The sequence below is a fragment of the Euprymna scolopes genome, chromosome 6 (genome assembly GCF_053919585.1).
Source record: "Euprymna scolopes isolate OS-2025 chromosome 6, ASM5391958v1, whole genome shotgun sequence".
NCBI classification, from domain to species: Eukaryota; Metazoa; Mollusca; class Cephalopoda; order Sepiida; family Sepiolidae; genus Euprymna; species Euprymna scolopes.
This window is the reverse complement of record NC_136487.1, coordinates 144,049,933-144,076,257: the sequence shown is the minus strand read 5'-3', so window position 1 is coordinate 144,076,257 and position 26,325 is coordinate 144,049,933. Positions and strand designations below refer to the sequence as shown.

The 26,325-nt window shown below is 34.4% G+C and overlaps 1 protein-coding gene across 5 annotated transcripts in view; it reads left to right on the top strand.

Moving 5' to 3' along the window:
• Nucleotides 1–18,067, top strand: part of LOC145278024 (monocarboxylate transporter 9-like) — a 63,749-nt gene extending 45,682 nt beyond the window's left edge. For 3 of the 5 annotated variants that reach the window (XM_080130231.1, XM_080130233.1, XM_080130228.1), the window contains 4 exons: nt 5,047–5,230; nt 7,182–7,451; nt 14,662–14,787; nt 17,790–18,067. In XM_080130231.1, the coding sequence (XP_079986357.1) occupies nt 5,047–5,230; nt 7,182–7,451; nt 14,662–14,787; nt 17,790–17,917 (708 nt within the window). In that variant the 3' untranslated portion in view covers nt 17,918–18,067. The remainder of the gene's footprint in view (nt 1–5,046; nt 5,231–7,181; nt 7,452–14,661; nt 14,788–17,789) is intronic. The other 2 variants (XM_080130229.1, XM_080130232.1) reach the window with 2 other exon arrangements.
• The last annotated feature ends 8,258 nt before the right edge of the window (nt 18,068–26,325 follow it).

Below are 26,325 nucleotides of genomic sequence, written 5' to 3'. Positions count from 1 at the left end.
GGCCATCACTCCCCTATATTTCCTCCTATAACACAGAACAAGCTAGGTAACATGCAAATATCCGTGCATGAGGTCGCCAAGCTAATCAAAAACCTAGATTCCAGTAAAGCAACTGGCCCTGATGGCATCCGAATTATAGTGTTAAAAAAGCTTCAACCAGAACTTGCTCCCATACTTACGAAACTGTTTAAGCGCTGTCTTAAGGAGAAGTGCTTTCCGACTCCCTGGAAGACCTCATCAGTTTGCCCTGTATTTAAGAATTCAGGTGATAAGTCATCTCCCTCTCAGTACAGACCAATAAGTCTCCTGTGTGTTATGAGTAAGTTGCTGGAATCCATATTAAATAGAGAAATAGTACACCACCTCAGCAGGAATAACCTTCTTAGTGACACACAATATGGTTTCCGCTCTGCAATATCTACCGCAGATGTGCTGACGGTTATATCCCACAGGATAAGTGAATCTCTTGACAAAGGCTTCATTTCTAGGGCAATTGCTCATGACATATCAAAGGCCTTCGACAAGGTATGGCATAAGGGTCTACTTCACAAGATTTCCAGCTACGGTATAACTGGAAATGTTTTCTCAATCATTAAATCATTTCTCTCTGATAGGCTCATAAGAGCAGTGGCAGATGGACAGAAATCGGAGGCCTGCAATATAAATGCTGGAGTCCCTCAGGGGTCAATCGTAGGCCCAACTCTCTTCCTGATCTACATCAATGACCTCCCTAAACACATACTTAAATCATTCGTTGACATCTATGCTGATGACACGACCATCTACGGCAACACATCAAAGGCTGTAAATGACAAAGTTCTCTCTGATTCTCTCTCCTCTGATCTCGAGCGCGTGGTTCAGTGGGGGAAGATGTGGCTGGTTACCTTTAATGCATCCAAAACCAAACTCCTATCCTTACATCATCAACGCTCTGATCCCCATCTGGCATCAATTGTGATGGATGGCTCTCGTCTGGGTGAGGCCCCGTGTTTTGACAAGCTTCTGGGTTTGACCTTTACTCCTGATCTGAAATGGAATACATACATCAAGTCTGTTGCCAAGGTCGCTGGAAAGATGGTGGGATCCTTCTACCGCTCCAGAAGATATCTCACTACTGATGCAATTCTCTATCTATATAAAAGCCAAGTACGCCCAAGGATGGAATACTGTTGCCATATCTGGGCAAGAGCTGCTAAAAACAGCCTATCCTGCCTTGACAGAGTACAAAATAGACTTCGTGGCTTAGTGGGGAATGGCCTTTTCTCTACCCTGCAACCTCTCTCCCACAGAAGAGACGTTGCGAGCCTATCCTTGTTTTATCGTTATTTCCATGGCAGGTGCTCGTCTGAACTCCAATCTCTGGTCCCCCCTCGCCAATCTTTCACGAAAAACACTCGTCTAGTCGAATCCACTGTGAAAAATTTCCCCCACTCTTTATCTGTGCCTAAATCAAAACGTGGATTCCATGAACAAACTTCTTTCTTAGAACTGCACGCCTGTGGAACTCTGTTCCGTCTGCCTGCTTCCCACCGGACTACAACTTGGATATGTTCAAGTCCAATGTTAACAAATTCCTAATGAACCGCCCCCTTAAGTAAACACTTCATCAAATCTCCACACTAACGTAATGTACTTGCAATAACCCTTATCCCTGCGTGACTTCCGGGCCTTGATAAGTGGTGATCTCTGTGTAAAAAAAAGGGTAAGTTTACGTTTATTAATTTTTTAGATGAGGATGTGTTATTCGTATTATTTGATAGAGATCCTAAGTAATTTGCAATTATATTTTTCGCACTGAGGGTTAAATCTTCAACCTTCAGTTTGAAAATAAATTACTGTTATAGTCAGTTATATATATCCTTACAGGTTTAGAAATGTTATTGAAAATTTTCATAAATTTTCAATAAGATTTTCTATTATATATATATATATATATATATATATATATATATATATATATATATATATACTAGCAAAAGTATCTGTCGTTGACTGGGTTCAAAAACAGCCTACAGGAAATGGACTCTGATTTATGAAAGTATGATAGGTTATGAAAACGAAGGGTTGTAAATTTGGGTTGAATTTGGGGGTATCAAAACCAAAGCAAAATATGATGAAAGTAAAAATAAAATAGATAAACCCCATAATTTATTATACCATACCTGTTCACACGTAAACACTTATCACAATATTCTGTGGATCTATATCAAAAAACCTTGTTAAACGGTGTGACATATTTCCATTCTATGGAGGTCAGGTGCGAACGAACACGCCATAATTTTATTATACCATATTTCTTCAAACTGAAACATAATTATCAAAGTATACTTACGCAGATAGATATGAAAAGTCTTTATTAAAGTTTGTGCCTATTTTCATTCTATGGAGGCCAGGCGCGAACGCAGACTCCACAATTTTATTACACCATCCCTATTTAAGTTAAAACATACTTATCAAAGTATTCTTATGTACATCTATATCAAAAACACTTGTAAACGCTTTTTATTTTATTTTATTTATTTCCATATATTGTGGACGAGACGCGAAAGTAAACCCCACAATTTTAATAAACCACCGTTCTACCAGATCAAACATACCCATTCCTGTGTCTCGATACATCTTCTATCATTATATGTAATCAGTTTTTTAAAATAGTCAACCATATAGCAGCCTATTCGTGACCAGACACATACAGACATTCAGCTTTATATATATATATATATATATATATATATATATATATATATATATATATATATATATATATAAAGAGCGCAGATATTATGTATTTGGAGTATATAATGTTGGGTATATAGTGATTTTCTTCGTGTCGGTTACGTGTTTCATAAATGTTCTTGTAGCGGTGTATTTATGTTTGCAAATATATATTTCATTTCACATGTATACTGTTCAACAGGGCATATAATAGTTTATCAACAAACATTTCCTTAACAACAAAGAGAGAGAACATTATATATATATATATATATATATATATATATATATATATATATATATATCTAGAGAGAGAGAGAGAGAGAGAGAGAGAGACTAGCAGTTCCGCCCGGCTTTGCTCGGACCCTATGCACTATTCATAACTTTATGTGCATATGTATATATTTAAAAGTGTGAATATATACGGTAATGCCTTTCTGTATAATAGGCTTCCTTAGCTATCACAAAGAAAAGCTGGTAGACACCGCAGACATCAGGGTTTTTTTTTTAACTTTGACCCCAATTTTAAGCTCAATTAAAATTAAAATGTTTGACCCATGTCCAAGTAATCTACATCTCAAATTTTAAGTGTTTAGACCCAAAATTGGCGGAGGAGTTTGGTAGAGTCTGCAAAGGTCAACTCTGTCAACTTTGACCTCTTACCAGCCAAATTTTCGCCCCGAAACTGATTAAAAACTTGCTGCATGTCTAAATACCCTTAATGTAAAATTTCAAATGTTTAGACCCAAATTTGGCTTCATACTTTGCTAGATACCGCAAAGATAAAATCTTTTGAACTTTGACCCCTTGGAGGCCAAATTTTCAGTAATGGAACGATTAAAAATCTTGCCCTATGTCTGAATACACTTTATGTAAAATTTCAAATCTTTAGACCAGAAATTGGCTGAATAATTTAGTAGAGACCGCAGAGGTCAAATTTTTTAAAACTTTGACCCAAGTTTTAATCCCTTAACATTTATTGCTTTGGGCTCTAAATAAATTTTCAAGTTAGATCAATGTCCCAGTAATCTGTATCTAAAATTTCAAGTGTTTAGACCCAAAATTGGCGGAGGAGTTTTGTACAGTTCTCAGAGATCAAATAGTTGAACTTTGACCCCTTAAGAGCCAAATTTCTGGCCGAAAATCGATTAAAGATTTTCCCAAAGCTCACTACTTTTTATGTCAAATCTCAAGTCTCTAGACTGAAAATTACAAGAGTTATGAGGTAGGGAAGTGTACACACAGAGACAGACAGACAGACACACACACACACACACACACACACACACACACAGAAATTTTCACTTTTATAAATATACTAGCATTTCATCCCGGCGAGTGTTTGGAGGTGTATGTTGAGCAAAAAAAAAAGTGGTAGTAGGAAGGTAGGTTCGAACCCGTACCGCAAAGGGGGAAACGAACGAGAAAAAATGTGACGTCTTTGCTGTTACGACCACCGCCAAATCGGAAGTGACGTAGGTTTTAATTAAGGCTAGACAATCGAAAGAAGAGGATGACTTTCGAAAATATCGGCGAAAAAAGCGACCCCCGCCCTGTAGAAAAGTGCCCAGTTGAAGGTGAAGATATTAATGTTTTTAGCATATTTTTTGTCGTTTGAAAGGATGAGCTTCAAAACGATACTGATCTTGTACAAATCCGTCGCCTCTGTCGAAAGTTTACATAAATACATACGTCCATACATTTATATGTTGGTAATTCAAATTTTCGACCCAAACCGATGAAAAAGCTTGCCTTACCTCTGAATACCCTTTATGTAAAATTTCAAATGTTTAGACCAGAAATTGTCTGAGTAATTTAGTAGAGACCGAAGCGGTCAATTTTTGTAAAACTCTGATCCCTATTATGACCCCTTAACATTTATTGTTTTGGATTCAAATCAAGTTATAAAGTTAGATCCATGTCCGACGAACCTATATCTAAAATTTCAAGTGTTTATACCCAAAATTGTGGTGGAGTTTGGTAGAGTTCTCAAAGGTCACATCGGGTAACTTTGACCCCTTAACAACCAAATGTCTAGCCGAAAATAGATCACAACATTTTTTTCCAAATCTCAGTACCCTGTATATCAAATTTCGAGTCTGTAAACTGAAAATTGGCAGAGTTATTATGTAGGAAAATGTACACAGACAGAAAGACACTTTCACGTTTATAGATATACTAGCATGGGTGCTCGGCGTCGCCCGCGTGTTTGGAGTTTTTTCACGAAATACGAAGGTTACACTAGTTATGACACTACTTTTAAACATATTTGTGTTTCGTTGGACATTTTTCTTCCTGTTTGTAAGAATTAAAAAAATATATTATTTTTAGGGCGACTCTAACCGACGCATCAGTGAAGATACAAAGCCGTTACCTAAGACGTTGCGAGCGAGGAAATCAATTACTTCAGAGATAGTGCCGAGTGAGATTTACAAGCGAGAATCCATTTATTGCAATACAACATTTAAAAATAAATATTTTTATCTATTGTTAGCAATTTACACCACATATTCCGGTAAGTAATTACTTAACCGTTTTTAACTAGTAATTAGTATTAATTAATAATCGTTAACTAACTAGTATACATATTTTATCAATAATCATGTCATTTTATTTAGTAGAAGTGTTGTTTCATTATTTATGTTAAAACATGGTAACCTAATTGTGAACCACAATTCTGTGTAATGTTAACGTTAAGGTGGTAATATGTAGACACAGCGGCCTAGAAAAAATGGCGGCTGACTTAATGACTTACACTGGTAGACGAATATATTACCACACATGTAATTAAAAATAATAAAACTATAAGAATTATTACGTTATGTAAGTAACTTTACATTTTACCTATTTCCCGAGGTGATGGATTGATCCGCCATCTTGTTTGTTGCACTGGTGCAACAGGAGAAGATTAAGGATTTCATATAGTTTATTCTTCCGGTTCATAAACGTAGATTGTTGATATGGACTTCTTTACATCAATGCCTAACCGTTAACAAATGTTTGAGATTTATAGATAACTACATCTCACGTCTGTGTTGAGATTTACAAGAAATAGAACCTCGGGATACAGCACTAATCTGTTCCGGGGTTGGGATATTAAGGTGAAATCGCCGTATGGCGGGGCTAAGCAAAATTTCATATAGTACATATTAAAAATTAGTAACAAAATACAGTACAGTATATAATATCCATGTATATAATCAAATGACATTAAAAATAGCACTGTAAGGCGTCGAAAATATCGTAACCAGGGGCCGGAAAAACATCGTATTTCACATCGTAACGTGAAAAATGTGTATCCTAGGGCAACCGTATCCTGGGGGTTTTACTGAACTGGGAAAAGATTGTTTTCTGTTTCTCGCGTGTAATGCCATATATAACGTTTTCGTGTTCAAGTCTCGAAGTTCTAGAATATTGCCCCTCAATATGCAACAAAATTAATATCAATAGTCAAGGCGGCAAGAAATTTTATTACAGCGACCAGGAAAATATTTCAGAGTTTTCTTTTCAACGTGTAAAAACAAAAACGGCTCCGTTCAGTCTTGACAGACTATGGATACCCACTGAAGGGTACCTGCGTATAAAATAATGGTGGTAAGAGTTGCGCAATTTCCAATCACTCGTATCCTGAATCGGCACTGTTTTTAATTCCAGTTGTGAGTATATATAAATTCCGGATGACTGGCAACAATGCCGAGATAACATTATGTATTAAAGACAAACAATATATTGAAGAATCGCAATGAATGAATTAGAGTATTATCTACAGTTCAAACTATAAGGGAGGGTTGCCCTTCGTTTGTCATTGTTAAACGCTCAATTTCCAGATTCAGATGAAGAGATTTGATGAATAGAGGCAGAATATGAATGGATGCCCTTTTTATTCACCGTTTCTTGTATATCTGTGATGCAGTATATTTGATATATGAGGGTATGGTTAAAGAAAATTGGAAGCCTCTTCTTATAGACACCAAAACAATCAACCAAAACCAACCAATCAGAAACCGGAATGGCTCCATAAAAAATATTAGATATTTTAGAATTTCCGCGCATAATTTTCCTGTCCACACGATAAAGATCTTTGCTCTTTTCTTGCAAAATTTTAAAGTTTAAGACTTGTACAGATCAACTACCCACCGAAAACTCTTTTTCATCTCCAAGACTTGTACAGATTAGTTAATCACTGAAAAGCTTTTCATCTCAAGGATTTGTATAGATTAGATTTCCATCAGAAACTTCTGAAATTAAACATGGCTTTCAATTCCAAAAATTCGCTATATTAATTCTGTTGACGTTCTTATGCTTTCTGCGATGAAACTCTAGCATTGTACATCTACCGTAAACTACGAAGGAAGCAAAGGGTTTAAACGTGTATGAATTATTTTTTGTGTGATTTCCGTTTACTTCTTTCATGTCTGTGTATTTATTTTCTCAACTAATAATGAATTTTTTCTTTGTCTATTTAGTAGGAGAGTCGTTCTATATATATATACCCCTTTATGCTGTGAGTGTAGGATTGAGTGAAGAAGAAAGCTCTTTGATTATGGCAATCTATGGCATCATCGGCATTGTAAGCCTACTTTTGATTGGATTCCTGGTCGATATTATACACATCCCAACAAGTTATATTTTGATGATGTCTTTGTTTATCACGTCCTTGGGTTCATTACTGATTCCATTTTGTCAAAGCTTTGGAACACTTGTTTCATGCGCAGCAATGAATTCTATCGGAACGAGTAAGTATTAACAGAGTTACCTAAGTTAGAAAATCTAATAAAAATAATATAAACAATTACCATCGAGGTATAAGCAAACTCTGGATAAATACTTAACAATTTCATGTATTTACTATTAATTTATTTAGATACATTTCAAATGTATTATATTAACAACTAAAAAACTAGCGGAACCCGAAAAACTCCTGTTCTCGACTCTGAATCCTGTACATATATTTTTATTAATGCTTATTACTTAGTATGCGTATCAATTTTGCAAGTATTTCGTGTATAAATAATAATGAATATTTAAAGCTTTTTATTATTTCATAGCTACAAAACATTAGCCTTGCAGCAAAGTACTTAAATAGAGCCAACGGATTTCTTGGTCCTTTAGGGAGTGTGGATCCACCCTTTAATTGTCATTGCTCTCAGGTCCACTCTGACCCGGAGTGGTAGTACCTGTTAGGGTCCCAACTATGGGTTAAATAGAATCTGACTTAAAATATATATATATATATATATATATATATATATATATATATATATATATATATATACTCCATTAAAAATTGTTCCTCAAAATTACTAGATTCGGCATTAAATAATCTGAAAAAGGTTGATATGCCGTGAAACAAAAACAACCAACCATTTGTAAGTATTTCGTGTATAAATAATAATGAATATTTAAAGCTTTGTATTATTTCCTAGCTAAAAAAAAAACATTAGCCTTGCAGCAAAGTACTTAAATAGAGCCAACGAATTTCTTATTGGGGGATTAAGTAATTGTGCCTGTACACAAGCATTGGAAGGAATGTAATATTCAATATGAATAATAGAAAAAAGAAGACTATGTGCGTTTTTTTATTGCTTGTGACTTAAGTAATTTCTTCTGTACCCAAACAATGAAAGGAGGGTAATACTTGACATTACATAGAGACGATACATTATTGTTTCTGAGGGGTTGGCAGGGGGTTGTAAATGACTGTGTCTATGCACAAACACTGGAAGGAAAGTAATATTTGATATTAATGTATAAAACGTAAAATACGTGTTCTTTATTAATTTTATTGCTAATCGTAAGTCTTGTGGAAATAAATTTATCATCTTCCATAAGAAGGTGGTAATGCATGGTTGGATGCCACCAGCATCTCTGCTGAATTCTAAATAACAAAAAAACATTTCTTTATATCATAAACATTAACAATTACTTCGGGTGGTAATAATAAAGAAACAGGAACAGTGCGCTCGTAATGGATATAATGAAACCATCAACATTCGATCATAGTCTAACGGATTGTTAAAATTTAATTTTGTATTCAAATAGCAGGTTCGATCTCGTAGACACTCATTCACGGATGCAAACACCTAAAGCCACAACCGATCCCTTCGAAAAATGTGATAATGCCTAGGAGTAAAATTGATCTATATTAGTTTAAAACTCCCAGATTGCCCCGCTCACACCCTATATACTAAATACTTTCATACTCCCGATTATCCTCCTCGCTAGATGTCATATTGAAATGTTTTTAACCTAGCCCCTCTTCTGATGATAAGTACTAGTCTTCGAAATACCTAGGTATAAATGGCATTTTCCAAACCCTAACCCCAACACCTTCCCCAATTACTGTATCTCCTTATTGCATCGACAAATAAATCTATGTATACAGGGTGACCCATTTCTTATTGTTTTGTTCGAATGAAATGAAACCTTGGTCATAACTTTTTTTTTTTTTTTTTTTTTTACATTTTCACCACTAACAAGGAACATTGCCACTTTGGTGTAGGAGGCTACTATCAGGGGAAATATCTACTGGGGTACTATGTAGGGATTTGGGCAGCAAGATGTTGGTTCACGTTGCACTTGAACTTATGCATGTCAGTACAGTTGGGGAAGCAGTGACCTGGAATGGAATTCCAAAGTCTAGCAGTTCTGGGGAAGAAACTACTGGAGTAGAAAGATCTTTTACATCTAGGGATCTCTGCAGTGTGGGGGTGGGATTTTGCAGCTTGTCGGGTCTGTCGAGGGTGTTCACGTAGTGGGGGCACAAGTGCTTGCAGTTCATCAGAGCATTCACCATTAAAATACTTGTAGAACAGGCAGAGGGATGCAACGTTTCGACGATGGGACAGAGGCTGAAGCTTAGATGCAAATTTAGGGCCTATCAGATTTGCGACTCTCTTTTGAACCCTGTCAAGGAGCGAGAGACTAGTAGCCGATGCACCAGCCCAAATATGACAGCAATACTCCATACATGGGCGAATGGTGGCCTTATAGAGGTACAGGATACTTTCGGGTGTTAGAAGTTTTCTAGCACGGTAGAGAGAGCCCACCTTCCTCGCAGCGACCCTGGCAATGCCCTCGATGTAATTGTTCCAACTCATGTTTCCTGTGAACGTTTGGCCAAGGAGCTTGAAAGACGTACTCTCAGATAAAGAGTCGTTGGCCATTGCTATAGGTGGTAGAGAAGGTTTCTTGTAATTATTGAATGAAACCAGTTTAGTCTTGGCGGCATTGAACGTGACCGTCCATTTTTGTCCCCATTCCACTAGTGATTGGAGATCATCCTCTAGTGTTTCTGCCATTACTTCAGATATATGTTCATTTGTTTTCCTGTCGTGCCTGCTATAGAGTGTGGTGTCATCAGCATATATACCCATCTCAGAGGCAATTTTGTCGGAGAGGTCATTTATGAATATCAGGAACAGCAGAGGTCCAAGGATAGATCCCTGGGGAACTCCCGCATTTATATCATATTGTTTAGATGTACGACCGTCGAGGACAACCTGGATTTTTCTCTTATCTAAGAAGGATTTAATTATGTTAAGTATTCTACCAGTGATACCGTATGATCTAATCTTCCTGAGGAGACCCTCATGCCATACCCTGTCAAAAGCCTTAGATATATCTAGAGCTACTGCTCTACCCTCCTCTGCTTTGTCAAGTGAATGGTATATGCGTTCAGAGATTACAGTGAGGATGTCTGCCGTGGAACGGGCTTGTCTAAATCCATATTTTTGGTCGGTCAGAAGTTTAGCATCTGTAAGGTGCTGGACTAGAGTATGGTTAAATAAGGTCTCAAATATTTTGGCAAAAAGTGGGAGGAGGCTAATAGGGCGATAATTTAATGGGTCAGTTCTTTCGCCAGAATTCTTGAATACTGGTACCACAGAAGCAGTTTTCCAACAGCCCGGAAAGCAAGATTCATTAAGGCATTTGTTGTAGAGTTTGGAGAGAACTGGAGCTACTTCGGCTGAGCACTTTTTTAATAGCACAGCTGGGATGAGGTCGGGTCCACATGCTTTTGAAGTGTCAAGGTTTTTTATGATAGCATGCACCTGAGCAGGGGTGATTTTCAGATCGTCTAGCGTGGCGTCTGTCCGCATAGGAAATTGAGGTAGGGGGTGGTTTAGAGGGTCCAGTGTGGAGTTTGAGGCAAACCGACTGGCAAGCATGTTAGCCTTTTCGGTTGCTGAGCAAACAACCTCGTGATTGTTGGTTAGTGGGGGAATTGTTGATTGCCCATTATTTACTACACTGTTGTAGATTTTCCAGAAGTCACGAGTTCCTAGTTTTTGTGCTTCGATGCGTTTTTTAGTGGTTTCCGTAAATTCCCTCTTAGCTGTCGCTATTTCTTTCTTAACGTTACTTCTAGCTTCTATGTACTTCTGTCTGTTTGAACTGGACTTATGTCGGTTAAACCTGCGGAATGCATGCTGCCTTTGAGCAATGGCAGTTGCGCAAGTCGAAGTAAACCATTGGGGAGAGTGGGGCTTGCTATAGAATTTCCGCATGGGAACATGCGCTTCGATTGCAGTTTGGAACCATTCAGTGGTCTCGGTTGCACACTGTTCAGCAGGAATAGAAAAAATATTTCCCCATGGGGCGTCTCTGATAAGATCTCTGATGGCTTCCCAGTCAGCCTTTTTATAATATCTCGTTAGGGGCTGGAAGTTAAAGATTCCAGTACAAAACGGTGTGAAATGTAGGAGTTAAGTGGCGGTTTGGTGGGAAGGAGCAGATTGTTAGCCTTCAAGAGACAGGGGTTATTAATTTACAAGAAACAGATCTACATTAGGATTTAGAGTGGCAGGTAAGTTTTTTTTTTAGTTAATTATATTCAAAATATCACATCAAAACACTAGGGTCTTTGGCCTTTTTTCTCCGTTGACTGTAAAATGCTCCGAAAAACAATTGAATGCCCTCTGTTTTTTTTGGGGGTGGGGGTCACCTGTATATGACTTTGCCTTGTATATAATTGCTATTATATATATATATATATATATATATATATATATATATTAAATTGTAATTCAATGAATTTCAAAAAACTATCATTGAAATGAAATGAAGTGGTTGAGTTTTATATCAAAGAATTTTTATTATTCTAAGCAAGACAAAGAATGTTTTAGAAAGTTTATCTCCTTAACCTATAGGGTTTCGATGTCTACCATCTCATCAGAGGAGTGAAAATATTAGCAAATAGTTATAAAGGTATGCACCCTATTTGCTTCTGATAAATGTATTATTTTCACTTTGACTTTCCATGTCTCACTGACTTTAGCAAATAGGGTGCATACCTTAATAACTATTTGCTAATATTTTCACTCCTCTGATGAGATGGTAGACATCGAAACCCTATAGGTTAAGGAGATAAACTTTCTAAAACATTCTTTGTCTTGCTTAGAATAATAAAAATTCTTTGATATAAAACTCAACCACTTCATTTCATTTCAATGAGAGTTTTTAGAAATTCATTGAATTACAATTTAATTTATGTGCTCTATCTTGCATATCGAGCAATTATTGTTTAGATGGGATAACTTATAGAATATTACTGCCAGTAATATTTTGTAAACCAACAATCTCACGTTTACATAACCACTGATTGTTAAATAAAAAACTATTCCGAAGTATATATATATATATATATATGTGTGTGTGTGTGTGTGTGTGTGTGTGTGTGTGTGTGTGTGTGTGTGTGAATAGAGAGAGAGGGAAAGAGAGAAAGAGGAGAGGAAAGAGAGACAGATAGAGAGAGAGAGAGAAAGAGAAAGAGAGAGAGAGAGAGAGAGAGAGAGAGAGAGAGAGATTCGCCTGTCATCCCCTTTTTAAAAAGATGAAATTGCTCGATCGTCAAAGACAAGATTCTAACAAGCAAGGAGGGCTGGACGTCCGCAGAGTTTATATATATATATATATATATATATATATATATATATATATATATATATATATATATATATATATATAAGGTAGAAGGATATAATTGTAGCTGTAAAAAAACAACACTACAGCTTTATTTTTAAAACTTTTATTGAAAAAATCAATTCAGATAACTTGATTATGTAATGGAGCTGATACCTATTTAATGAAGCAGCTTTCGGCCTCAATCATTGCCTCGATACGGGTTCGGAACTGGGAGGATGCCTTTTCCACAACCGCCAGCGGGGACTCGGCGAATACTCGGCGGATGGCGGCGATCAGGTTGGTTTTGCTGTTGTGGGAGGTCATATTGATAATGTTCTTGACGTATGACCAATTGAAGTAGTCTATGTTCAGGTCAGGGTTCTGAAGCCATGCCTAGGTCTCTTTGGACTTGTGGATCGAGTCCTGCTGCCACACACAGGGTCTGCCAGCGGCCACCTGATTGCAGGGAATCATCACACTCTTGAGCACATCCCGGTACACTTTGGTGTTGACTTTCAAGCCGACTTCGAAGGTGTGAGGTGACATGATGTGGCCCTCACTTGACACTACACCCGAGATGGTAATAATAAAAACATATTTAGCTCTACCAACGTATCGATCACTTTTTCCCTGTATTTTTTTTTTTTTTACCAATATGCCTCTTAAAATCTAGCCGCACTAATAAGCTGTGATACAGCGAAACAGCACTTTATGTGGATGACTATAATGTTCCCTATCTTGGGTTGAGCGTATTAAGCGATGCTCTTTGTGTTAATAAATCGAGCTTGGGCATTTGGACGATGTTAAAACATCGTTAATTCACTGCCCGCACAGCAGCCGCCGAATAGCGTAGGCTTTGAGAGACCTTGACTGTTGTTTGGGAGGTCGGATTTCGATCCTGGCTTGACGTAGTTACCTGTCTAGCCGCACTGATGTACTGTGATACAGCGAAACAGTACTGCATGGTGATGACTATATATATATATATATATTTGTAGTCATCGACATACAGTCCTGTTTCGTTGTATCACAACCCATCAGTGCCGCTAGACTAGCATCTCTCCCAAGCCAAGGATTAAACCTAGAACCGTCGTGTCGACAGTCGGCAGTTCTCCGACTCGACCATGGAATCGACGCCCGTAAATAACGCGTCGGAATGTCTATTTAAATAGACACGCGCCACCACTTTTATAGTGCTCAAATCGCCTGTTCGTAAACAAACAACGAGCTTCGCATTTTCAGCCAATTAAGTAGCGGGTGAGATTATTTACGACAGTGCTCTACCCAAAGAGGTGGGGCTTAAAATATATTTGTAGTCATCGACATACAGTTCTGTTTCGTTGTATCACAACTCATCAGTGCCGCTAGACTAGCATCTCTCCCAAGCCAAGGATTAAACCTAGAACTGTCGTGTCGGCAGTTCTCCGACTCGACCATGGAATCGACGCCCGTGAATAACTCGTAGGAATGTCTATCTAAATAGACAAGCGCCACCACTTTTATAGTGCTCAAATCGCCTGTTCGTAAATAAACAAACAACGAGCTTCGCATTTTCAGCCAATCAAGTAGCGGGTGAGATTATTTACGACAGTGCTCTACCCAAAGAGGGGGGCTTAATATATATATATATATATATATATATATATATATATATATGTATATGTGTGTGTGTGTTTGTGTGCCTGTGTGTGTTACATATAGGTCCAATATCTCGTAATCACAGTCAAATACAATATATTTCTGCTATAAATGCATATTACAAATCACAACACAATTATTATATTCAGCCATTTGTAATTGCTCTCAACGTTTTGGTGCACCTGGAATTAAAATATCATGGAAAATAACAGAAAATAATAATATTCTCAAATGTGGAGAAAGACGCGTCTGTTCCCAACCACAAGTTGATGTAACATTTAAGTGTATATTCTCTGACCAGATGATCATGGTTTCATGTCTATAAATCGCCATACGAATGCTAGCAAACTTATTCATTACTATTTATAACTTATAATGAAATATTAATCTTTCATCTTGTAGATTTTGGAATATCACTTCGCATTGTACTGATTTCAGCAATTCTTGGAACAGATAACATGACGGCTGCTTACAGCATTTTATCAACGTTAATTGGAATTCTATATATTATATATCCCACACTAAAAGGTATGTTTGTTATCCATTATTGTTTGCATAAAATATTGCAAGTGGTTTGAATTTCTTCGTGAATATACAAATTCGAAAATGTGTCGCTTGATTAAAAGACTTGTACACATAAATATTATCCTACTCATTTCTTTTATAGTTACCTTGTGGCTACGGTCTAATTTCATATGGCAGTCAATACAGACATGGGTTGCTAGTTTTTAGTGATGGGAGATTCCAATATTTTTCCCGATTCCGATAGAATTACCGATTCCGTACTAAATTCCAGATTTCAATACCATTACCGATTCCGATTTGTTTCATAACTCTCTAAATATTTAACTAAGTTAGATTTAAGTTGTTATTTTTGCCGATTACCGTAAAAACGCATGTTAAATGTACATATATTTTATCAAGCATAAAATAAAAAAGGCAATCATAATAATAGTTTTTGCCATCGGGAAATAGGCACAAAATTTTACAATTCCGATGCCCCCAAGAGTTCCGATTTTTTCCGATTCCCGATTCCGATTAATCGTTCTAACATTACTAGTTTGCTGTTTACATTTTTTCTCCTGGGTTGAAGATAGTCTCGGCATATATTGTTGAATGAAATAGAAACTGAAAATTATCTCATTTAGCGGGAAGCGCTAGAATTTCTCTGCGTTAAATAAGGTACTACAGTACAGTTATAGCCTGCCTCTAACCTGTACCATCGTATTACAATTGCTATTCTAAGTTTTTATATCTTACCTTTTTCTTTCGTGAAGATTATGATATTAGATTTGCTTTTTAAATGTTTTTCAATGTTTAATAAGAGGACGTTCAATAAAAAATAATTTTATATTCTTGAGAAACTGATCTTAATTAGGTTTCAATTCTCTACAATTATCATAGTCAAAACGTCAGTAAAAAATTGAATAAAGTATAATCATTCCGATAATTATATTTATTGGTTTATGCAAAACTTCATCGGATCTAGTTTAGATTATACTGAATTAATAATATTTTAAAAGCTTCTGAGCTTAAACTTTACTCATAATCTGAAATTGAACGTATACATCAAATCCGTTGCCAAGGCCACTGGAAGAATGGTAGGATCCTTCTATCACTCCAGTAGATACCTCACTCCTGATGCAACTCTACCTATATAAAAGCCAGGTACGGCCATAGATGGAGTACTGTTGCCACATCTGGGCAGGAGCTACTAGAAGCACTTATCCTATCTTAACAGAGTTCAAAATAGACTTCGTAGTTTAGTGGGGGTGCCCTTTTCTTTTCCCTGTAACCTCTTCCCCACAGAAGAGACGTTGTGAGCCTGTCTCTGCTTTTTCGTTATTTTCATGGCAAGTGCTCGTCTGAGCTGCAACCTATGGTCCCCCTCGCCAAACTTTCACGGAAACGCGCGTCTAGCCCAAACCACTATCAATAGTTTCCCACGCTCTTTATCTGTGCTTAAACCTAACCGTAGATTCCATGAACAAAGCTTCTAAGAACTGCACGCCTGTGGAACTCACTTCCGTTTGCCTGCCTTCCAGCTGACTACAATCTCATTGTCTTCAAGTCCAACGTAAATAAGTTCTTGATGAAGCGTCCCCTTAAGTAATCCAATTTACAAAATTTCCACTACTTATGATTTGTACGCTATAATTCCATTGACTAATGTATATCCATTAACCCTTATCCTCGAGTGGCCTGCGGGCCTTGATCTGTGGTGACTCTTTTGTAACAGAAAATAATAAAAATAAAAAACTATTTTAACTGACATGTATGAGAAAAGTATCGCAAAATGTAGTTTTCCTGTTGAGAAATATCGTTAGTTTCTATAGTGTTTCACAGTGTTTCCTAATAATGTTGGACTTGTTTTTATGTTCAGTTTTTCTTAAAAAAGCATATTCTTGCTAGGAGCAAGGTTACAATGAAGACATTTTTCATCGTATTGTTAGTCTGTTCATGTTTTCCTCCCAAAGTCTGACGTTAGTGTAGTACTCGACTTGACAGTACTACTGGGCTCTTCATATTTATTCATTTTGCTTTAATGTAGTATTATATCATAGAACATATAAAAAAATATGAGGAAACAAGAATTATGATGCGTTGAGGTGTTTTTTGTTGTTGTTGTTGTTTTCTTCCTTATTTTGATAATCTGGTAGATTAGTGTTCATTCGATAATAATCCGCTAAAAAAATGAAAAAAAGACGAAAATAAAAAAATGGGGGGGGGATACCGTTCATACACGTGAACCAAAATTTTAATATTATATAATGGATGATGCCTGATTTCAGATACACGCATTTATTAAGTTCATGCGTGATCAATTTATCATGTTTTTACACCTAAACCAATTTGATCAATTTTAAACAGTTAGATAAAGCACCGTAAACACTGTTCTCAGTTTTGTTCAACGATTATTTCTAGCGCCCATTATTAAGAGGGTATAGCTGCCCTATGCCTTCTTTACATTTATTATTTTCATTACTACCATGGAATTTCTGAAACAACCTTCGTCCGGTTGATTATCTTGGCTTCGTTGATATTGGTAGATTTGTAAGAAGCATTATAGGCCCATTTGAGTCTTTTGTAATGGGCCGAGAGACAGGGTTTCAATTTTCAATTGAGTCATAACAAACACTCAAAAGATAGTGCTTGATGGCCCATTTCTAAACAATCAACAATCTAAGCTGACAATCAAGGGTAAGTGGAGGAATCTTGAGAAAAAAGTTGTTACTTCCCTTACACCTCAGTGTTGTAACCAATGAAAAAGAAGCCTTTGGGTTAATCTTGAATATGGTCGACCACTTTACATTTTTAAGACAAAGTTTGAACAAATGTAAGAAAACTATATTTATTTTTTCTATTTTTATCGTTGTTATTAAATTCTTTTTAAAAAAAATTCGAGTGAATATTAGAAAATTGAAAAAAAAGAGTACATATCAATTGTGAAGCAAGTAAAAATGGTTTCCTTTCGTTTTTTTAAATCTAATCCTTGTTGCCCTTTGCTAATTTAACGTTAATCATTTCAGGATTTGTCTACGAGGCTACACAGCAGTTATCCGTTGTTTTCTACTTTGATTCTGCAATTCTTTTCCTGGGAGCCGTTTTATCATGTGGAATCGTCTACGCACAGAAGACAGAAAAATTCGTCGAATAAGAACCCTTGCTGACGCTGTAATTACACATGCAGTAAATCAAAGGGACATAATTCATACAAACTCTCTGCAGGAGAAGTATTAATACATCTGTATATGTAAACAAGAAGGAGAGGACAACTGATTTTGCAAATAAATTTGTTATAATGGGATGTGTTCGTAATTGTGTCATTGCCCTTACTTCATGCTGTGCGGGTGTGACGGTGCAATTGTATTTGAGGCATTTAGAATTAGGCAAAACGCTGAGAAGGCAACATTTTGTATAAGTAATTAACTGTTGCGTTTATCTAAATCTAGGCATTTTTATTTGAGACATTCAGAAAGAGATCAATAATCTTTCCATGTTGGTGGCAGGTAACAATAATAACAATTTCTTGAGTGAGTAACAAAAATTTATAGCGTAAGAAGAATGATAATAGCAATGTTGAAAAGGTGAAACCATTTTATAGGGAAGTAACTAATTTTGCTATTCTTGTGAGAGTAAGTTATACAAAAGGAGATATTGTAGTACTTGCACTTTAGTTATGCAGAAAAGAACCAATATTCTCAGTTGACACGTGTATTCCCTTATTTTGCACATTTTACGGCATATCAACACTTTGGTGTTATTTTATGCAAATTTAATCAAAACTTTCAAAGTTTTGAAATTCCTTCAAGTTTTAAAGGCTTTTAGAATATTATATATATTTTTTTATTGGAATCCTTTGAGATAAGTAATTTCTATATTTGTTTATTTATTTGCGGACTGTCATTCTCATCTTCATAATTGTTGTTGTTTCATCACGTTTCGGCCAATTATTCATCTGGCCTTCTTCAGATGGTTGACCGCGACGGGCAAGAATGCTGAGTCTCTTAACTTAATTACTGCCTTCCATAGTTGTTGTTGCTGTTATTGTTGTCTCGCCACGTTTTGGCAACTAACTCTTTGGTCTTCTTTGGGTATGATCGAAGCAGTTGTCTTCAGACAATGCTGGCCTGGAACATAAGAGATTTAACGCCTCTATCCACTACTCCACGGACCTGACAACAACAACAACAACAACAACAAGGACAATAACAACAACAACAACAACGACAATAACAACAACAACGACGAGGATAACAACTATGAAGATGAGGATAACAGCCCGCAAATAAATAAATATACTTGTAGAATTGAACATAGACATGTCTATTGAAAGGAGAATTAAACAAGAGTATTTAACCAGGATTTAGGAATGCAATTTAGACAGTAAAACATGGCTCTGTAATAATAAATACGAAATCTATATAAATTATAATATATTAAAGCACGTTTTACGACCGGGCGTCTCCAGCAAGTCAGAAATAAATTGAATTTTGTACCGAGTCAGCGAGTATCTATATATTAATAGCGTGTGTGTTATTTATTTTGTGTGTCATGTTTACATCCGAGTGACTGTCGTTTAATTGTTATGGACTTCTATTTCTTGTAATAAATAATTTTAACAAGAATTCTTCATGAGTTTTGGTTTCGGTTTCGATCATATCCGAGGGAACTCAATTTATATATATATATATATAAGCTTTGCTTTTGGTTTCGATTCAAACTGATGCACGCTAGCCATATGGATATATATATATATATATTATTTTTCAAACCGTAACTATATAATACATACAAATCGATAGAACACAAGCTCTGTAATAATGTATACTAAATCTACAAGAATTAAAATATTATATTTAAGCGTACTTTACGACCGAACTACGCCGGGTGTCCCTGCTGGCTTAGATAAATACTTTTGCAGTTTAACAAAAGAGCTGCAATAATATCAGGATATCTCTATTTACGCTGAACATTTACAGAAAGACAAAATCAATATATTACATATGAATTAGTCCCCTGTGGAATTTCCACAGGTCCCGCTAGTTAAGTATAGTTTAGTTAACCTGCAATTTTACCAAATATATGCATTTTTATTTCAATCGTTCAGAGAAGAAATAATTAAAAATATTTTTAACTTAATTTAAAAAAAAGATTCCTGACATTATCATTATTAATTATCTCTTTATTTTATTTGTTTAATAAAATAAAACAGAAAAGTTCGTTTGTTTTACAGTCTCCAGTTTTGCTTTTAAAATCGTTAAAACCAGGGTATTTGTGTAAAACGCGTGTTCAAAATTTGTTCTTTATTGATGACGTCATTACGCATGCATTTACATACGCGTATTCACGCTGTTACAACAGGAAACACAAAAAAGAATTAAAATATTGAATAATTATTCGATACTTAATAGTTTACAGGGTGGAATGATAAAATTGTCCCCTAGAAAGGACGACATGATTCCATTTCCGTTTGATGAAAACCGGGTTTTCTTTTTTCTTTTTTTTCTTTTTTGTTGCAGACCATCTACTACTTAGCCAATTGTGTACAAATCCCAAGAGCGATAGGACCATTCTATCATGTCTGAAAGTGACACAATGTTCAACAAACAAGATCGGAGATGTGCTGCTTTTAATCGATCCAGGTTATGACAACAGAACCATTGCCTTAAAATGCATCGCTGGATTATCACGAATAACAGGAGTTTCCGGCTACGGTTATGGTCTTTGTTATAATTTCTAGTGAGGGTCACATCATGCTACCTCACATCTTCGAAGTCGGCTTGAAGTACCAAAGTGTACCTGGATGTGCTAAACAATGTGGTGATCCCCTGGTGCAATCAAGTGGCCGTTGGCAGACCGTTGGTGTTGTAGCAGGATTCGGAGCCGGCCCAAAGAGATCAAGGCTTGGCTTCAGTTTTACCTTTCTCTCACTGGCCTCCTTCCTCCCCCGACCTGAACCTGCTGTACTATTTCGTTTGGTCATACGTCTAGAACATCACTATGACCTCCCACAACAGCAAAGCCAGCTTGATCGCCGCCATCCGCCGAATATTCGCCGAGCTCGCGCCAGCGCTTGTGGAAGAGGCATGATCCCAGTTCCAGACCCGTATCGAGGCGGCGATTAAGGTTGAAAGCGACTACATTGAATAGACGTCAGCTCTACTGCTTAATCAAGTTACTTGAATTTATATTCTCCATAAAAGTTTTAAAATAAAGCTGTCTTGCTGTTTTCTTTAGGGCGACAATTTTATCGTTGCACCCTGTAAATGTAAATTTGAATTAGAATTTAATGACAAGAAATACAATTTTAGAACATACTTAAAATTTATCCAAGTTTTGACGAATATAGAATTAAATGAGAGAAAAATACAACGCTCCCTATTGTATGTACAATACAATCTTTCAAAAATGAATTGCAGTATATTTAAAAAAAAAGGTACATATTTTTGTAAGGTGGTCTGGGAAAATATGGTGTGAATATTTCAAATATATAAAGGTACTTTTGGGTATGATCAACAGCTTGCTGCCCACCTCTGCAAGATGTGACACAAGGGAAGGAAGTTGAGATCTCCAGTCTGCTACTCTAATAGTTTTTTTTCCTTCGGACTGCTAGGTCCTTGCTTACCTGACTGTACTGACATGCAGAACTTCAAATGTAATGTAAACAGACATCTTGTTGCTCAACTTCCGACGTAATATTCCTGCAAATTATGCCACAGATAATAGTCCCTTACATCAAAGTGGCACCGTGCCTTGTTTGGGGTGAAAATGCAATAATAAAAAAGTATGCCAGGCAACAGAATTCAATTATAGGTTAAATTGGAAGATGTTCCTTACATAGACAATGTTTTCTTGGGCATGTTATCTCTCAGATAATTCTGATTTAAATTTGCTAGATTTAGAAAGGAATTGAATTGATTCAATATTCCTTAAAAGCATGTTTTTAACGAATTAAATGTTTCTGATATTTTTAATTCCATTTTCACCCCAAATAAGGCACAGTGCCACTTTGATGTAGGGGGCTACTATCGGGGACATCAGCATGTAGAAAGACGAGCAGCAAGATATCTGTTCACGTTTCACTTGAACTTCTGCATATCAGTACAGTTGGGAAAGCAGAATCCCAGAAGGGCGTTCCAAAGTCTAACAGTTCTGGGGAAGAAACTACTGGAGCAGAAGGCTTTCTTACATGTAGGGATCTCTACTGTGTAGGGATGGGATCTTGCTGCTTGTCGGGGGTATTTACGTCGAGGGGGTTTATAGTTCATCGAAGCATTCACCATTAAAGTACTTGTAGAACAGGCAGAGGGATGCAACATCTCGTCGATAGGAGAGAGGTTAAAGCTTAGATGACAGTTCAGGACCTATCAAGTTGGCGACTCTTTTTTTAACCTTGTCCAGGTGTGAGCGACTAGTAGCAGGTGCACCAGCCCAAATGTGACAACAATACTCCATATATGGGCGAATGGTGGTCTTATAGAGATACAGGATACTTTTAGGTGTTATTAGCTTTCTGGTAGGGTAGAGAGAGCCTAACTTCCTAGCAGCGACCCTGGCAATGTTCTCGGTTTATCTGTTCCAACTCATGTTCCCTGTAAACGTTAGACCGAGGAGTTAAAATACAGTGGGTGAAGTTTTCTCGGAGATTCCAAGATTAGTTTAAGTGTGATATTGATATAATTAAAAAGGAGTTGAAAAGTTTACAAGAAAAGAGTTAGGGGTTAAAAGTGAAGAGAGCCAGAGAGAGGACGAAGATAGTTGAAACATTGGAGACAGGACCTGTAATGGCTTCGTACTGGGAAAAGGCAGAATCTAAATACGCGTGCAATATTCGAACAGGAGAGCATTTGGAATAAAAGCTGTCAGAAAAGATAACCGGAAGTTTCTGATCGTTTCTTTGGATGAATGCCCATTTCAGCATTGGCCGTTTCATCAACCAAGATCCTCAGATGAATGAAGATAATGTTTTCCTGTTTGACGAAATATAATCAGCCAGAAAATGTTCCGGTCCCTTTGTTGTTAAGGAAATGTTTGTTGATAAAATGTTATATACCCTGTTGAACTGCATTCATGTGAAATGAAATGTATATTTGTAAACAAATATACACCGCTACAAAGAACATTTCTGAAACACGTAGACGAAACGAAGAAAATCACTATATACTTAACTTATTATATTTTCAAAATACATAATGAAAACGCTCTATATATATATATATATATATATATATATATATATATATATATATATATATACACTTCAGAATAATGAAATGAAATATATCTACTGGTGTGCAAATCCAGTGATTTTTGGTCTTACAAAATATTAGACGTAATATTTTATATAAGACAATACCAGCTAAATAAAAATGCACAGTATACAGGATAGAGAAAATGAATCAAAATTTAGGTATTTAAATTTTATGATTTGAAATATTTTAAATAATAGGTGTATTAAATTGTATTCTTTGTTTTCAAACAATATATATTTGCAGATTAATCTTATCAAATCATAGAATTTAAATACCTAACTATATATATATATATATATACGCATATATATATATATATATATATATATATATATATATATATATATATATATATATATATAACCCAGCAACGTAACATATTCGATTTGTTAATTCGCAACTCTCATTGTTCTTAATGAGAAAAGCGAATTAAAAAGAGCAGCGATGTGTGGTGATGACTTCGCTGGATTAGAGGCACATTAATATCCGTTACGTCTGCCAGAAAATCTTTTCAAAAAATTAAATTGTTGAAATTGCTTTGAAAATATCGATTTTTCCTTTGGTTGTAAATGAAGATTCAAAGATATTCTCACAATTCAATGGTCTGTTTCAATTCAATCGCCTTCCTTCCGAACTCAAATCAAATCCATTCATATTCCAGCAAACAATTGATTCAATCTTAATCAGATTGACAGTAGTTTCAGCAATCATCGATTACATCATCGTTACAGGTGTTACACAACATGAACTTTTACAGCGTTTGTTTTCTATATTTGAGCGAATTTAGCAGTATTAATTCTATGTAAAAACTGAAAATAATGTGAATTCTATAAAAACACAAATTAAATATGTGATATTCATTTTTGAAAAAAAAAAGGTACAACATAACAGACATTAAACAAAATGCCGGCACCAGCGAATATTAAAACTTTACGCTCTTTCCTACAGTTGAGTTTTTCTAGAACTTCGTCGAATTCATTAACTTCTCAATGCTATTTTTTTTTTTAAATCTATCATGAAAATAATCTATTAAGTATCAATCCGTTTCTAATAAAATGAAACCTTTACTTCATTCAGATATATTACTCAACGCAACAATGAATATAACGTTTGTTTCTGGTGCATCGGATCATAGTATAGAAGCTATCGTTTCATACACATTTCCTGATGGAAATAAAAAAGAAATAGCTCACACAGGGAAGTCATTGTCAACGTTTAAACGACACTAATCTGAATGAGAAAGAAGCATTAATCATAATTTTCCCCACTAAAAAATCAAAATAATTTTATTTGGACACCACTTTACATTGGCCACAGTTCATGAACATCTTGTTGGCATTTTCGGGTCAAAGAAATGTACTCTAATCTATATAGTTTACATTCTGGAAAGAATTAGGGCTACCACAAGAGAATATTCTTTTCTTTATTTTGACTCTTGAGTATATATCAGATAATATCTTATATGTTTTATATGTGGTTCTCGATTGATTAACAGTGCCTCACCGTGTACGATACATGCTTGAGAGTCAAAACTATGATAAATATATTTATTCTCAAAACTAAATATATATACATATAAATAGGTTTATATATATATATATATATGAATATGAATATTATTGAATATATATATATTGCATATATTTATGAATATATAGACAAATATATATATAAATATATATATATGAATATATATATATATTCATATATATAAATATATATATTCATATAGATATATTAAAGTATACACGAATATATATATGTATATATATATTCGTATATATATACGATTATATATATATGAATGCATATGTATGAATATATATATGAATATATATATATGAATATATATATGTATATGAATATATATATATATATATAATTATATATATTAGTATGTATATAAATATATATAAATATAGGTATATGCGAATTAATATATATATGAATATATCTATATGATTATATATATGAAAATATATAAATATATATATATATTACATTGATGCAATCAGAAATGCAAATGTTTATCCAAACTATATATATGCGTGTAGATTGATAGATATATATAAAGAGATATATATTAATATATATATGAATATATATATCAATATATATATTAATATATATATATAAATATATATATGATTATATATTAATGTATATAAATATATATTAATATATGTATGAATATATATTAATTTATATATATATATGAATATATACATTAATATATATATGTGAACATATATATATATATGAATATACATATATGAATATATATATGAGTATAGATATGCATATATGTATGAATATATATATATGAAGATGAATATATATATATGAATATATATATATGAATAGATATATGAATATATATATGAATATACATATATGAATATATATAGAGATATATATAGATATAAATATGTATGTATGCATATATATATAAATATGATTATATATATGAATATATATATATGTATATGAATGCAATATATTATATATATATATATATATATATATATAAGTGTATATATATGAATATATATGAATATAGGGATATGTGACTTTATATATATATGAATATCTATATAAATATATATACGAATATATAAATGACTATATCTATATGAATATATATGAATATACATATATATTCATATATATATTCATATATATATTCATATATATATGAATATTTATATGAATATATATATGAACCAAATATATACACGAATAATTATATATCTGAATATATATATTATATCTTAATATATACATTATATAGATTTATATATATATATATATTATCTGGAAGCATATATTATCTGAAAACATATATATATATTATCTGAAAACATATATATATATTATCTGAATATATATATATATATTTATATTATCTGAAAACATATATATATATATATATTTTGAATATATATATATTATCTGAATATATATATATATATATATATATATATATATATATATATATGATTCGATTTCCATTAGAACGGTAAAGATATTTAAGCGTCCAGCAATCAATTTTAAAACTAATAGGAAAATTTAATAACGACTATATGTACTTTGCTAATCATATAAATTCATTTTAATATATTTCTTATTAGTTTTTTCGGTTTTCTCATGGGATAATCATCTTCAGTTTACTATTACGTGTAATTATATTTATCACATATTTTTCATGGTTTACACTTGCATAATATTTGCGTAAAAAGGTTATAGTAAACACAAATCTATTTCTATATATTTATGTATACGTATATTTGTTTAAAAGATTTTGCATTCT